The sequence below is a fragment of the Babylonia areolata genome, chromosome 9, assembly GCF_041734735.1.
Source record: "Babylonia areolata isolate BAREFJ2019XMU chromosome 9, ASM4173473v1, whole genome shotgun sequence".
NCBI classification, from domain to species: Eukaryota; Metazoa; Mollusca; class Gastropoda; order Neogastropoda; family Buccinidae; genus Babylonia; species Babylonia areolata.
The window spans coordinates 42,564,416-42,580,738 of NC_134884.1; the positions used below are offsets into that span (position 1 = coordinate 42,564,416).

General features: G+C 44.7%; 1 protein-coding gene across 8 annotated transcripts in view; it reads right to left on the reverse strand.

Annotated features, from left to right (window-relative positions):
- LOC143285479 (septin-7-like) overlaps positions 1-16,323 on the reverse strand; it is a 108,243-nt gene that overhangs the window by 25,183 nt on the left and 66,737 nt on the right. For 7 of the 8 annotated variants that reach the window (XM_076592800.1, XM_076592793.1, XM_076592794.1 and 4 more), the window contains exon 2: positions 4,299-4,584. In XM_076592800.1, coding sequence (XP_076448915.1) covers positions 4,299-4,443 — 145 coding nt within the window. In that variant the 5' untranslated portion in view covers positions 4,444-4,584. Of the gene's footprint in view, positions 1-4,298; positions 4,585-9,415; positions 9,530-16,323 lie in introns of those variants that run through there. The other variant, XM_076592798.1, reaches the window with a different exon arrangement.

Below are 16,323 nucleotides of genomic sequence, written 5' to 3' on the forward strand. Positions count from 1 at the left end.
GACAACCCCCACTGCTAATCCTCTCCCTTCATTACCCTCACCCTGCCACCCACTCCATGACTCAGCCGCCAGGAACTAGTGCTCCAAGGTTCTGTCCCTCCTTCAGGGGACAGCTGGCACCTCCATGCAGGTGAACCCCCACCAGGTGAACCCCCCCACACCAGGTGAACCACCACCAGGTGAACCCCCCCACACCAGGTGAACCACCCACACCACAACAGGTGAACCGTCCACACGCAGCGTTACTCATCACAGCTGACCACATCGCTTGGGTGCCTCAGCTGACCTACCTCCCCATCTGACCAGCTGCACACAGCATGTCTGGCCTGCATGCAACATGTAACCTATCTCTCTAATCTCTGGCTGGTGTACCTACCTCCATGGGTGGGAGAGACTGCTTTTTGTAATACTGAAAAGTCGGCAGCAGTGATCTAGGCATGCTATATCATAAAGAGTGGGAGAGCGAGGAAGGGGGGTAAGAAGCCAAGATGGCAATCTGGATAAAAACATAAGTTCTCCCACACAAGGAACCTACCTCAAAGGGTTACAACAGCTAAATGTGTGAAAATACTGGACTTGTAAAACTGAAGGTTGCAACAATCATCATTACACAAGGCTATACAGGTCTCCTCTGGTGTGTGGCCTCCTGGTGACCTAACATCTATGGTTTCCTGTGGACTGCTGGTGCTGAGACGATGGCTGACAAAACTGAGTGTGGTTGTGAATGGAGGTGTTGGAGTGTGCGGCATGGGAGTTATGCAACTGAATGCAGATGATGGGTCGAAAAGAAAAAAAAGTGCTATCCATGTGACTTTGGCACATAACTTATCTATCTACCCTTCTGACTTGTAGTTACTGAGATGCACCATCTGATTCTGTAAAATCATTCATCTATCAATGCACTCTCCCTCCAACATCTTCTTCTCTTACACGTATGTATGTCACATACACACATCCATATGCGTAAACACAAACACACACATGCGTGCACACACGTATCATTATTACCCACACACCCCAAACCCACTGCCAGTAACTAGTGGGGAAGGGTGTTGGCAGGAAAATTTAAGCGTAGTATGGGCTCTATGGCTGGCAGGAGGACATACACCATCCCTATCTGGTCTCTGCTCTGTCAGCACCGTCTTCATCCACCTGGGAATTGCCAAGTGCCACAACTCTTCTGACAGCTCACACACACATATCTGATAGTTACAGGCAATGTGCAGCTATCATCTGGTGTAGCAAGATCACCACAGGAGCCTGCGCAGCTGAAGCTAGGCGCATCACTGAGGCGCAATGAAAGTGTGTTGAGCGCAAGGCCCAAGCAGCATCCGCTGCCAGGACAGCACCCACCCAAGTACTTGTGTTCAATATGTGGGTGAACCTTCAGGGCCCAGACTGGTTTCACCAGTCACCTCTGGACCCACAGATCTTCCATCTGATATTTGAATCCATGGTCCTCTTTGAATCTGAAGGGCGAACACCACGGTCTGCTTGTGCAAGTCTATGTGTGTGTGTGGTAGCGCAAGTGTGGGTGTGTGTGCTTACATTACAGTATTTGCTTGTTTGAGTGAAATAGACTGTGTCGTATGCAAGACCAGGGGCACATAATGTGTTGGTGAGTGGAGTATACTCTTTTTTTCGAACTTCGTGTGTGTATAATTATGCAAAGATTAAGCGTGCGAGTATGTGCTCATGTGTGCTTGTAGAAATAAAAAAATGTTGTGTGCATGCCTGAGCAGGGGCAAGCATATATTGGTGAGGATGTGTGATACAGGAAAACTTATTTTTGCTTGTGTATGTATTTTGACCCATAGGGTCATCTTCATTATCTTACTATTTTTGTTTCATGTTCAGTAAACCACCAAAGCTGATCTGTATTTCCCCTCTGACAACAAAGCCTAGCGTACCGGCCACAATGCAACATCTTCTCTTCTCCTGTGTTGTGACAAAATATAGTTAGTTGTCAGCAGTGCTAATTTTATAACAGCCATGATGATTATGATTCTTATTGCCTGGTTCAATACACAGACTTCCTAAGCCCCATGTGCACTGCCACCCAGTGGCTCCACTGGTCAGACTGATCCCAGAACAGAGGGCCTAATTCCCTGTTCCACCACTGGTACACACACAGGGGATTCAACACTGCTGGTGCACTAACTTTACCTTCACCACCACCACCTGAACTGCAGAGGGTTATGTCACAATCACCTTTATCAGTACCTGGCTTGCTGTTAATCCAGAGAGAGAGAGAGAGAGAGAAGTGAGATATTCCCCCCCCCCCACCCCCCTAACTTAGGAAGTGAAGTTGTTTATACCACAAGGATGTTTATTTACTGAGGAACTGATTTTTTTTTTTTTCTGAATTGAAGTAGAGATGTTTCATAAAAAGATGCTAATTTTAACTGAAGTAACTGATCTTTTTAGTTTAGGACTTGAACCAATGTGTCTAAGCCAGTGATTGATGGTCCAATGCCTTATTTGCTTAAAATTTGGTTGTGTGTTATATAGCCTGGTATTGTTTCATACTGACTTCACCACCATATTTGTTTAATATGTTGTGCGAGTGTGTGTGTGTGTGTGTGTGTGTGCGAGTGTGTGTGTGTGTGTGTGTGTGTGTATACACACACACAAAAAAAAGATGCATGGATTGGATTGTGCAAACAAGCAGGTATGCATGTACGTGAGCGCGTGTTTCAAAGAGTGGAAAGATGATATTGTTATCAGACTTGCTTTGCTATAAAACCATTTTGCTTGTCATCTGTATGTATCACAGCACTTCACCACACTTCATTTCTCTTACTGGGATAATGAAGTTATTCTGATCCTTTCACATTTTTTTGTTTTCTTGTTTGTTGTTGTTGTTGTTTTTTTGTCTGGAAAAGAAAGAACTTGGGGGAAGTTGGTTTGTGACAAGGACTGAAGGAGAACTCTGTCACAACTGTGCTGTGCTGTGCTGTGCTGTGCTGTGTGCTGTGCTGTGCTGTGCTGTGCTGTGCTGTGCTGTGCTGTGTGCTGTGCTGTGCTGTGCTGTGCTGTGTATACCACCCAAAACAGAGTAGGACTGCCTACATTGCAGGGGTAAAAAAAAAACAACCCAACAATCATACATATGGGAGTCCCAGCCCACAAATGAAGAACTGTGTGTGTGTGTGTGTGTGTGCGCGCGTGTGTGAGTGCGTGCGTACGTACGCGTGGGTCTTTAATATGTAGGGGCGGAAACCTGATTTCTGCAGATGTCTTCAGAACAGTCCACAAGATGGATCAGCAACTACTTTCTGCAGATGTCCTCCCTCCATCAGGAGAAGACATAACGTTACAGTGCAGCTGTTGATGTCATTCGTTCCCCCAATCATCTCCATCTCAGAATCTGTACAACCATCCTGATATCTAGCCACCTTAATGTGTGCATGTGTGTGTGTGTGTGTGTGTGTGTGTGTGTGTGTGTATTGTACATGTGTATTTGTGTGTGTGTGTGTGTGTGTGTGTGTGTGTGAGGAAGGCGTGTGAATGCACTGTGTCCACACAAGGTTCAGCCACCAGCAGGTTTGCACATGCTGACCTGCAGGAATCAGAAAAATCTGCACCCTCAACCCACCAAACACCAATGGGATTTGAACCCAGGACCACAGGATTGGAAAACTGTATGTCCAGTGCTCTAACCACTCAGCATCTCACCTGTCACCCAAGGTTGTGACCAAGGAGACACTTTACTTCCGACATGTACACAGACCACCCAGTCACTGTCATACAGTTCTTTCACAGTAGGAACCCCTAAGTCACTAGCCAGTCGACACCAGTGGACACTTATCCCCTGTGACCTAAAGGATCACCACCAGCCCTAAGGCAAGCCTGATTAGGTGACAGCTGACAAAATATGCTGGTTTCCACATCTTGAGACACAGTGCAACTGTCTTGGCCGAAATAGTTTCCTTTTCAATTTCATCCAATGATTGAAATGTCTACACAGTGTAAACTGAAGATGAAAGTGTCCTGCCCTTTGTAAACCTTATATATTCTGATGCACTGAAAAAGGGAATGTATCTATGAAGTGGTCAACATCAGACTGTGGCTGCAACAAACAACAACAGTACTGTATTGTAAAGACTATATTAAGACAGAGGTAGCGTAGACTATGGTTACAACAAACAGCACTGTATTTGATTGTAAAGACAAATGACAGAGTCAGTGAGCGTGTGTTCGAGCGAGTGCTTGCATGCAAGCTTGCATGCCTGTGGACATGCATGCATCTGCCTACATATCACACACACACACGCCACACCCTCAACACCACTCACCAACGACCATGAGGGTGAACTCGAATCCTTTCTTGACAGACTTGCGGTACACCTGGTTGGGGAGGTTGGCGAACCCAACATATCCCTCCAGCTCCTTACGGGTCTCCCCGCCATACTTCCTCTCCCTCTCCTTCTCCATGTCCATGTGCCCAGGGTCCTTCTCCACTTTCACACTGGGACGCTCGCGATCATGACCCCCGAAGCGGGAACTGGGGTCAAACTTCACAGTTGGGGCTTCAGCTGGTGGGGCGGTGCGGAAAAAGGCATCCCGCTTGGCTGCGTTGATCTGAAACACAGAGAGAGAGAGACGGAACCTATCATTACCTACATCGATTCTTTCTCCCATGTTTGCTCTGGTGTATCAAAGTGTTCATTATATTAAAAGTCTTTTTTTTTGGGGGGGGGTGTCTTTTTTTTTTTTATAACAAGTCAACAGGTCTGTTATCAGAATGTCAGAGGTTGTGAGTGCTCAAGTGGGTTGAGAATGCAACAACAGAAGATCCCCCAGTTTCAAAACATTCCCAACATGGGTGCCACCTTGTGTGAACTTAACGTTTTAATAAAAATGAACAGTCATTGAAAAAAAAAAAAAAGAGAGAAAGAAATGAAGAAAAAGAGAAAGAACACTTTCAGCTTTCAAAGGTGTCAAAGTATGCAGACTTATCCATATATATACTCTACACAGGGGAGGGGAGTGGGGTCTCCCCGGGGAGCAGATGCCTGACCTGACGCACTGAAAACAAATCTTTTCAATCCCACAATCTCTATAACTTGAGCTTTCTGCTCTGAAGACAGTAAGAGTTAAAAGTAGGTGCCAATAAGATTTCTGTTTACTCTCATCCATCAACAAGACGACAGACCAACTCTGCGTCTCTTGCCTCAAACCTAGAAGGCCTTGGAACAGAGGAGTTCATCAAATGACACTACCTTGATCAGTTTACATGATCATACAGGCATGCCTAATGCTTCACAACAGAGACATAGTCAATGCTATATAATCCCCTTTACAAAAGGCAGAAAGCAAAGTGTACAAAGTGACAGCAAACAAAAATATATCCTTCTGGGAGTTTGCCCATGAGAAAGTCAACCCTATTTCCCTCCACCCTGGTACCCCCACACAATGGGCATGCCTCCCATCTCCACCAAAACTGTTTCCTCAGCCCCCCACACCACTGATGGAGATTACACACATCTGTCAGCAGGTCTTCTGTGTAACTGAAGAGGACTGGCTGCCCACAACAGAAGCCTCCTCCACTGGCAGTGAGATCACAGATAAAGGGGCATTCCCTGGCTGTCAGTCACAGCAAAGATCATCTATATATCAGTGATGGCCTTGTGGTAATGTGCCTAACTAGGAAGTCAGTGTAGATGGGTTCAATTCCCAGATATATATATGAACTAGGATTTTTACTTCCCCCTCCACTAGACCTTGAGTGGTGGTCTGGGTTTTAGTCTTTTTGGTGAGATGACAAACAGAGGTCATGTGTGCAGTATGCACTTGGTGTAAACAACGACACATGGGTTGTCCCTGGTAAAACTGCACAAAAACCAACTGACTGATAGTAGAGCAAACATGGCTGCAGACAGAAAAGAGCAGGTATGACCCTCTTCCATCATAACAGCCCCACCCTGGTAGACCACCACACAATGGGTAAGGTCTCTCCTAAAGCCAACTGTTTGTTTTTCCACCCTTCACATCATGGGTGGAGATTACACACATCTGTGGGGTTTCCTACATAGCTGAGGAGGGTTGAATGCCCACAAGGGAGGGAGGGGGGTCTGTACTGCCAGGTGAGATGACAGATAAAGGGGTACTCCCAGGCTTACGGTCCATAGGAAAGCCCCATCAGTCTGCAATCTGGCACAATGAAGGTGGCCAGCCTGTAGGAAAACTGGACCACACGCTGTGTCTTGAGGTCAGACTGGTTCACACACACACACACACACACACACACTGTATGCATGCGACACACACACACACACACAATGTATGCATGCATGCACACACAGATACTCCCATGCACACAGACACAAGCACACACTTCATGCTGTGTCTTGGGGTCAGACTGGTTCTCTCTCTCTCTCTCTCTCTCTCTCTCTCGCACACACACACACACACACACACACACACAAGCCATCCTTCTGTAGGACCAGCCCTACAAGACAAAACACTATTTGTGTTTTCTTTCCTCACAGTCAACTGCTTGTTCAGAAAGCAAATGGGTTTTGCGGAAGATATGCATACATGAAAACAAAAAAAAGGTGGCAAGGAACAAAACAGACTGAAAGGTGTAGATAAAACAAACAAACAAACAAAGACAACAACAGACAGAAAGGCATACACTGATACAGACAGACAGACAGAGAGAAGAAAGAAGAGGGATGGTAGGGATGATGTAGACATCTTAAACCAAAGCCTTTCATAATGGGAAACACTACACTTCTACAGCTAATAATGGTAGAAATTTCAAATTTCAATTTCAATTTTCAAATAGCACTGAATCTTGTGCAGAGACAAATTAAAGTGCTCTCACACCAGTCAATCACAAGCACACACGAACCAAAGGGATGACAAAACATTCTGAGCAGAAACAAGAACAAACATAAAAGTGAAAGGTTTCCATAAATAATTACACAAGCTGCACAACAACCTTAACTAAGAAAGTAGCAGCAGAAGAAACTCAACGACACATAAAAAAGAACTGGAATGAGAAAAAAAGAAAGTAAGAGAAGAGAAAAGACCTAAACATATATTGATATAATAGCACGCTCAACAGAAGAAAAAAAAAGTATACTCCTGAGTGACTTCACTTGAAACACGAGCCACAGGACAGAGAAACTCGGCCTCCCAACACTGTTTACTTGAGTGTCTTAATGCATGCACTCAGCACAAGTGAGTGAGTCATTCACCAGGTTCCAAAACCCCCACAATCAGCATCTTTCTCTCAAAGGGTCCTTTCTTCCCTGCCTACCCATCCTTTTTTTTCTGTCTTGTCCATTCTTCCCCCCCGCCTTTGTTTTCTCCTCATATTCGGCTCATAATCGTTCTGGGAGTTCAGATGCCCCCATAACACACAACAAAGACTGCAAGGAAACGAACCACTGAAGGCTGACAAAGTTGTGAAGAAACTCTTATCACTCACCAAATAAATGGAAAGGAGATCAACTATCTCAACTTCTGCTCACACATGGGAAACGTCTGAGGATGGGCTTGAAAAAGAACAGCTTCTTTGAAGTGATTTTTTTCTTTTTTCAAAACTGCCATTCAAGAGATCTCAATCTGATGACTGAATTTTCTACATTCCCAAACTCAACAGGGAGAAACAGGATGGTGGAGCTTCAGCTCCAAAATGCTGGAATTCACTGCCTTCATCACTCACATCTTTTATATATATATCAAATCTAAAAATATTATCTTTTCAAACAGTCTCTTACATAACAGCGGCACTAAGTTCAACACTGTGTGTGTGTGTGTGTGTGTGTGTGTGTGTGTGTGTGTGTGTGTATGCGCATGTGAACACGCATGCATGTGTGCATGCGCCAGTGTGTGTGTGTGTGTGTGTGTGTGTGTGTGTGTGTGTGTGTGTGTGTGCGCGCGCGCATGTGAACACGCATGCATGTGTGCATGTGTGTGTGTGTGTGTGTGTGTGTGTGTGTGTGTGTGTGTGTGTGTGTGTGTATTCATGCGTGTGTTGACGTGCATGTATGCCCACTACTTGTAAGTAGATCTGCGTGTCTGTGTATGTGAGGTGGGACTGTTCTTGTGAGGTATGTGTCTGTTTGACATGTTACTGTAAAGTGTTTTGAGATGTTTAAGATAGTACAGTATCATAATAATTACTTCTACCCATGATTTCTTTCAGGACACTTTCCTGCAGTGATTTATCACATGACTGCCCAATAGCTAAAAGGCAGTGACAAAGTCCACCAACAATTTCAAGAATGCAAATGCAAGTGGCGTCAGAAGCGTGGACCAGATATTCAAGTAGTTTACAGGTAAATGTCAAGAATTTCATATGGTGAGGAGATGTGGTTTGGGCAACAACAACAAAATCCACTGAATCCACACCTTTGGGGAACTTGAAACCAACAACCCTCCCTCTCAGTCATCACCCATGATGCTAGTAGCTTTTGGCATGGTGCACACACATCACTTTAAAAGAAGTTGTTTCAACAGCATCCAGTTCCAAGCACTTGCACATCATCTGATGTCTGTCAAGATGGAAGCGAAGTGGGAACACACAAAATAAATATTCCTCAAGTGTAAAAGGCTTTGGAAAAAAAACCTCTTCAACCTTTGTGGACGGTAAGAGTTGTGGAGGGGGGGAGAGGGAAGGAAGGGGGAGGGAAGGTTGCACTACAGACTGTAATTCTCCGTTCTCTGGTTGCACTGATGTTAACATAAACAGATTGTGTGAGAGGAAATCCCTTCTCTGCCCTGCAAGAGTAAACAACAGGCTGTAAGATCACCACGCCATCTTACACTGCTTGCTCTCTCCTCCAGTGCTAATGGATAATTTGAGGAGCTCTGTTACTGCAGATTATTTCTTCTTTTTTCTTTTTTTTTCTTGGTACATATCCAATACATAAATCTCATGGTTTTTTTCTGTTTCAATGCTTCTGCATACTGGTTCCTTTCTTCTTATACATAATTCTTCTTGGATCTTTCGTGGGTAGGTACGTTTTTGAAAAAAAAAAAAAGTGTATCCATGGTTTGTGTATGTGTCTGCCTATAAGTGAGAGTGCATGTGTATCAATGAGTGTGCCTGTGTGTGCAACAGAGATATGTAAGCGTTTGTGTCTGTGCACATTTACGACTCGCATGCAATCTTGTGTATACACACACAGACACACACACACACACACACACACACACAGTGTGTGTGTGTGTGTGTGTGTGTGTGTGTGTGTGTGTGTGAAAGCACGCACAAGGCAATTCAAGAAGTGCTAGCCATTTGTATACATGTCAAAATCAGTTTATGTCATAGACAAGAAAACCATTCACATCACTGAATCAAAATACTGGACTGTCAGCGCATGTTCTGCACTGCTCCCAACATACTGACATCACAACTGACAGAAGTATGCTGAAAACCCACAACACATAAAATGCATACCTCTTCATCCTCCATCACATTCAAAAGCAGCCAACTTGTCCAATCCAAAGCTGATGTCACAACAAACTTCACACGCTGTCTCAAAACAGAACAACGCTGTCTCAAAACAGAACAACGCTGCAGCCTATTTATTGAAGTGACAAGAAATCCTATCAGTTCTAGTCTTCTACCCAGCACAAAATGCCAAGGCACACTGTAACCCACATTCAGAAAAAAATTCCTCACACAAAACGAGTGCCAACAATCAGAAGGAGAACACTGGGGAGTCTCTTAATCCCTTCAGCAGCAAAATACCAAGCTGTTCACAAACACCGCAATCTGAAACAGAACACTAGGTCTCTCTTTCTATTCTGACGGGTGCAAAAATACCAGTACTGTTCCACAAAATGCCAGCCAGAGCACACAGACAACCTTTATTTATTCTCATACCTTCCCTTTTCTTCACCGACAGCCAGCAATCAAAGGATTCAAAGTTCATCATCAAAGGATTCAAAGTTCGTAGCAAGATCGACCTATGTGATTGGGGAGTGACTCTGTGGTCTTTTCAGTGAACTTCTTTTTCTGCAGTTGTGGGTTGCTACTCCCACGTTCACTCATCTAAGTATGAGTGGACTTTTACGTGCATGTCTATAAAAAATATTTACCCCCACCATGTAGGATGCCTTAATTGGGAAAGTTTAGTGTGTGTGTGTGTGTGTGTGTGTGCAAGGAGGTGGGGTGAGAGAGACAGAGGTGTGGGCAGGAAGGGCAGTGACACATGGACCTAACAATGTTGAGGTCCATAGCAGTGACACAGTGACAGCTGAACGAGGTCAGACATGCACCGCACTGACTCAGTGACTGTGATGCAGGAAGAAGGGATGGAGCTCTCTTCACCATTTCCTGCATCTCTCTCTCTCTCTGTTTATGATGTGGGTCAGTTTCCCTCGTTATCAGCAGAACTGTGTGCATACATGCGTGCGCGTGTCTGTCTGTCTGTCTGTGTATAAGAGAGATTGAGATTGAGTTCATGTACGCACACATTTATGAAAAACAGAGAGAGAGAATGAGATAGTCACATATAGTGAAAAAGTGCTGAAAAACACTGTTCAGTGCATGTGTGCACAGTATATGTGAGTCTGAATGTGCTTCAATATGTGTGCACAAAGTTCTCCCACAAATGGAGGGGGTTGATGGGGAGGGGGCTGAAGGGGAGGGGGTTGAAGGGCAGGGGGTTGAAGGGCAGGGGAATGAAGGGCAGGGGGATTGAATTTCTTCTTTCATGTCATTTCTTCTTCCTCGTTCCTACAATCAATAATTCAGGCTGCTTTTTTTTTTTTTTTTTTTTCTTTTCAGTATTCTCATCTGTTTTGCTTCTTTTCTTCAAAAGATTCATTTGTCGTTAAGAATAAGTCCATATTAAAAAGACCAAAAACAAAACACACACACACACACACACACACACAAATAAATAAAAGGAAACTAGAAAAACAATGACAAAAGATTTTGAACTTCTTTTATCTACAGTTCACAGAACACAGTCTGCATTTCCTTCCTATCATAAATATAACCTATAAACTTTTTTTAATAACAAAAAGCAAGGATTCAAACATAACTATCACAGTCTTTAGCCAACAAACTTACCACTCTCCTCTTTACTTTCCCAACTCCGCCCACCCCACCCTCCCTCCTTCCCTGAACAGCCATCATCTCACTCAACCTTTCCCTTACATCTCTGGGTAATTAAGGAGTGGTCATTAACATTCCACTAGCAGGTCATTAGTTATTCCCCTCTGATCTCTTCCTGATGTCCAGGTGACTTCACCATGAGGGAACTCCACTGATGTTTGTCAGACTTGGTCGCTAACACAGTATGTCCATGTACTACTGACTGACCAGTCCATGGCCCCATTCATCCCCACAGACCATGTCACTGTGCACTGCCAATGCCATGATGAAGTCAGCTTTTATAGCAGTCTGTGATGGACCAGTGTTTCAGTAGACTGACTGACTGACAGTGGCCACGGGAAAGGAATGGTTCAAAGAAGCAGTGGGTACATTAAAGTCACTTGGAAAGGGAGTGTAAAAAGCCCCCAAAATTGGTCGCTGACATTTATCCTCTCAATATATAATTCATACTAGTTTAAACACAGCAAAATAAATGATGAGGAAGGACACACACACACACACACACAAACACACACACTTCATGAAAAAAAGAAGTCTGTACATTTATTCTCTCCCTTCTTTGGTGTTTTCCATTCCTGTATGAATGAAAAGAAAAGAAATTTAAATTTTAAAAAATGTAACAGATGGTAAATCTGTCAGCATCACTGAATCCAAGAGAAGTCACAAGGACTTTTTGAAGCCCTTGAGTCGAAAGCAACACTCCTGATAATGAGCACACACTCATATCACTGCACATAACTTGCCATCTCCTTCACCACCACCTTTTTATTTAATTTTTTGGAGAGGGAGACTTCAAAGGGATGGAATGGGCGTGGGCTGATTGTTGCATTTCTGCTGTCTTTATTCTCCTGTGCAGTTCCAGTATTTACCAAAACAATGGTCTGGTACTGATACTACCTTTGTGTATGAAGACTCAGATGGACTATACAGGCAACTAAACCGCAGAGCCAGCTGAAACAGTCCTGATAATATGAATTTCTCACTCACCAGCAACAACAGTGTAAAATCCAACAGTAAAATTGATTGTTAAATCCAGATCAAAAACAAAATTTAACAGTCATAATGACCAACTGCCCTTCCCACAACATACATCGATCCTACATGGTCACAAAAAAGACTCCAGCCATATCAACATGTAGACCTATCTGTTTTACTAATAAACCATTACGAAATCCATGAGTGGGTAAGAAATTAACCAAGTTGTCACCTCCCCCCCGTCCACAACTTACATGATTAATCCCGCACTGTTAGTCGCTTTTTCTTCCTCCTGCGGTGGTTGGCAGTCTACAACACACAGCTTCACAGCGCCAGAAAAACCATCACCATCACGACACCAATGACAGCACGCAGACTGACTATGGCTCCACCACGTTCCTACACCACATTATGGAGGGCAGCTCCCAGGGGGCTAAGGCTACTCCTGCTGCAGCATCTGCTGCCACCAGCCAATCGGACCTTTCACCGCCACTACTCACTAGCAGAACAGAACGAACGATCGAGGTCACTTCACCACCAAACTAACGGTCAGCGCGCCAAATGAGAGCTGAGAGCGAGTATTGGGTGGTGACTGGTGTGTGAGTGTGTAGCGAAGGCTCAAGATGTATCGCTTTTCGTCACTACCACAGGGACTAGAGAGAGAGGGTGGGGGGTGGAGAGGGGGGGGCAGAGAGAGTGGGAGAGAGAGAGAGTGGGGGGGGGATGCCGTTGTACGACCTCGTGATGAAACTGTTTCTGTGGGCTCCCCCCTCCCCTCCCTCCTTTGGACTAATTTTGTTCCGACACGCTTACTCGGGGAATTTCCCTTTTCAAAGTACCCCATGCATCCTCCCCACGGACATGTCTTTTATAACCTTTGGTTGCTTTGAAAAATGGAAGGTGTATTCTGCTCCTATTACCAGCTCGTCATGACATTTCTCAGTTCCCTCTCTCCCCCCATCTCGCTGAGGAAACCCCTCTCTCTCTTCCTCCTGCTATCTAAGGAACCCAGTTTCCTCCTCTTCCCTCCCTCTCTCTAGCTTGTGACGAAACTTCTCAGTTATTTCTCCCTCTTCGCTATCTGAGAAACCCCTTTCTTCTCCTCTCGCTCACAACACCCCTCCCCCACCACCCCACCACCCCGCGCGCACTCCTCCTCCCCCCACCCCCTTTCCAAGCAGTCCAAATCACCAAATAGAATGAAAGCATCCAACGAAGTGTTTCAGCGCCGGACAGAGCGAGCAGTCAGCTAATTGACTCACGTACATCAGAACCATTTTGTGGAAAACGAGCTTCCTTTAATTCCAGCTGCTCTCCTGTCCAAAGTGGCTTTTAGCAAGATTGGCTGCAGCTTGCCTGCTGTAATCAACGTTAGAACGAGGAAGAAACGTACATAAAAAGACATAAGAAATGCAAGAAGGGGAAAAATGGAAGAAAGGAACGACTGAAAGAAAAAAAAATCACCAGGAAAATGTACTTTTCATCGATACACTCAACAAACAAACCAAAAAAAAAGTACTACGACGCCACCATTTATTTATTTATTTACTTTTTTTTTTACCCGCATTTAATTTTTTTTTTCTCAAGGCCTGACTAAGCGCGTTGGGTTACGCTGCTGGTCAGGCATCTGCTTGGCAGATGTGGTGTAGCGTATATGGATTTGTCCGAACGCAGTGACGCCTCCTTGAGCTACTGAAACTCCTCGCAGGCCAAGAAAAATTAAGAAAAAAAAATACAGATATCTACACGAGGTCGTCTAAAACAAACGAACAGTGAGCGACGGACGGGTCAACTCCAAAGCCAAGTGGACAGATAGCGAGCTGAATGGGTGGGACGGCCGGACTCGGAGCACACGACAGGCCGCGGATAGGACTAATGTGCTACAAGGAAAACGGAGCACTTAACACGTGCGAATGGGAGGAGGGGGCAAGAAAGTGGGGTTGGGTGGGAGAGGCGGCTGCAGAGGACACCACTGCATTTCCAATGCAAAGACTGTCCACTGAATTCTTCATTCTGCGGTCTGGTCCGCCGGAGGGAGCGGTGTGAATCAAAGACGCTTGTTATCTGGTAGTGTATGTGTGTGAATGAACCACACAGAAAACTTACTTTTTGTTGTCCCCGAAAGCAGGTAGTCCTTAGTCCTTATCCATGTAACAGGGTTCACACAGGTTTTTACCGACATTTTAAAAACCTCTCGAGAAGCACCACACATGCAAGAACAAACTGAAACCCAAAAAATTAAAACCGGGTGTTCAGAGTGCTGCCTTCTGCCCCTTGTATGAACCGTCATCTGCCGCGAAGACCGAACCGCGACTGGGACTGACTGCAATGAACACTAAACATCGGGCACGACAAACACAATCTAAAAAGAATACTCTTGTAAAGAACATACACACAATTGGCTGCAACAAAGAAACATTAACAATACTAATGGAATAATCTTTTGGGGATTCTTTTTAATTTAACTTCAGGAGGCATTTCGCTGGTGGGCTTTATGACTAACGGAAATGATGTATACAATCGTTCGCTTCAATTATCTTGAGGGCCTAAATTAAGCTTTACAAACCCGAGTAGTTTTTATCTAAAGATTTTTACGGCCCCCGAAAGGCATATCTTTTCTTCTATATACATTTGTATATTTGTTTTTAATACTAAAAGCCTGTGTGAACAGTGATTAACAATGGGAGATCCCAAACTTGAACTGTCAATGCTCCTTGAACTCAACCCAGTCTTTCCACTTCTACCCCCTACACACACAGAACACCACCACCACCACCACCACTGACTCCTAGTTGCTCGTTCATTCATCCCCTTCACAGCTGTTAGTGTGCACTGCCAGTGCCAGTGTCACTTTTCTGCACTTCTTTCCCACGGCGATTCTCTTTCAACTATACATCCATGCGCTCTGCCAGAAAAAATAATGCTGAGAGAAAGTTCCCGAAGAATAAATACGTCATATTTAATGCTGTACTCTCCATCCACTATCTCTCTCTCTCTCTCTCACACACACACACACACACACACACGCACGCACGCACGCACACACACACACACACACACCACTGTCACAAAAACGCGTGCGCAACCATGCCAGAGTGAATTGGAGAAAAAGTGCATGGCTTTGGCTTGTGTGTGTGTGTGTGTGTGTGTGTGTGGAAGAGCACGACGGAGGACATATTTCTCAGGCACTGAATTCCAAAGAGGACACGAGACCCGAAGGCTCGTTGACCATGTTTTGTTTCAACGTCTCTTGGCCTGGGAACATCATGCAGACATCGTGAAGCACGTCTCAGTGGTCGAGGAGGTTTGTGATAGTGATGAAGCTCAGGTACGCACATATATTTTCTGTCTTGGATTTGGAAATAATGGAAAACAAATATGTGATAGACGTGAAGCCAATTCCTAGACATGAAGCCAATGAAGTTCCCATTCAGATAAAAGACACGAGATCTAGGACCTGCAACGTCCTTGGACCTTCAAGTTGAATTTTGTTCTTTCACTACAAGATTCTCCCGTCCCATTCTGAAACCAACCTCAAGCATCACCGGACAGATCCTGACAAGGAACCAACTCAAGGGAAGAGAAACAGACTAGCCGAAAAGCACCATGCAAAGAGACCTTTTGAGAGATGGGCCTTACTAAGAGCCAGGTAGATGAGGCAAAGGCACAGGGATGTCCCCGTAAGGATGAAAGGCCTATATGTGTATTGTGAAAGGAAGAAATAAGAAGAGAGAGAAAGAAAAAAAAAAGACTGATCGATCTGGGGAAAACCATGAACCTCAGAATTCTGGTGGCAGCACCGTACAGCTATTGACTACCACTGACTATCAAAGTTACCAGGAGCGGGTGGTTGAACCAACAACAACCAACCCCAGTGGCAACAAAAATAGTACCGACCCACAGAAACGCTAAAATGTCAACAAGTCATCTCTTGTCGGGTCGAACACAAACATCCACTCACTCACGTTCTCGGTCATCCATCACTTACGTTAGAAATGAACACGGGCTGTCATAGCTCCCACATACACCAGTCAACTGTCAACGCAGATTGACTGAAATGTTGTTGGAAAACATGAAAGAAAGGAGTAAACGACACACAGTGGATACCAATGGCAAACATAACTCGAACTCAAAATGAGCAATTGAGGGTAAAAAGATCAGCTAAATCTACAGAAGCTCTTTTCATCATGTCCTCACAGAAAGAAAAAAAAAGCATGGGAAACAGGAGGAGGAGGAAGAGAAGGACGAGGAGGAAAAGAAGAAGG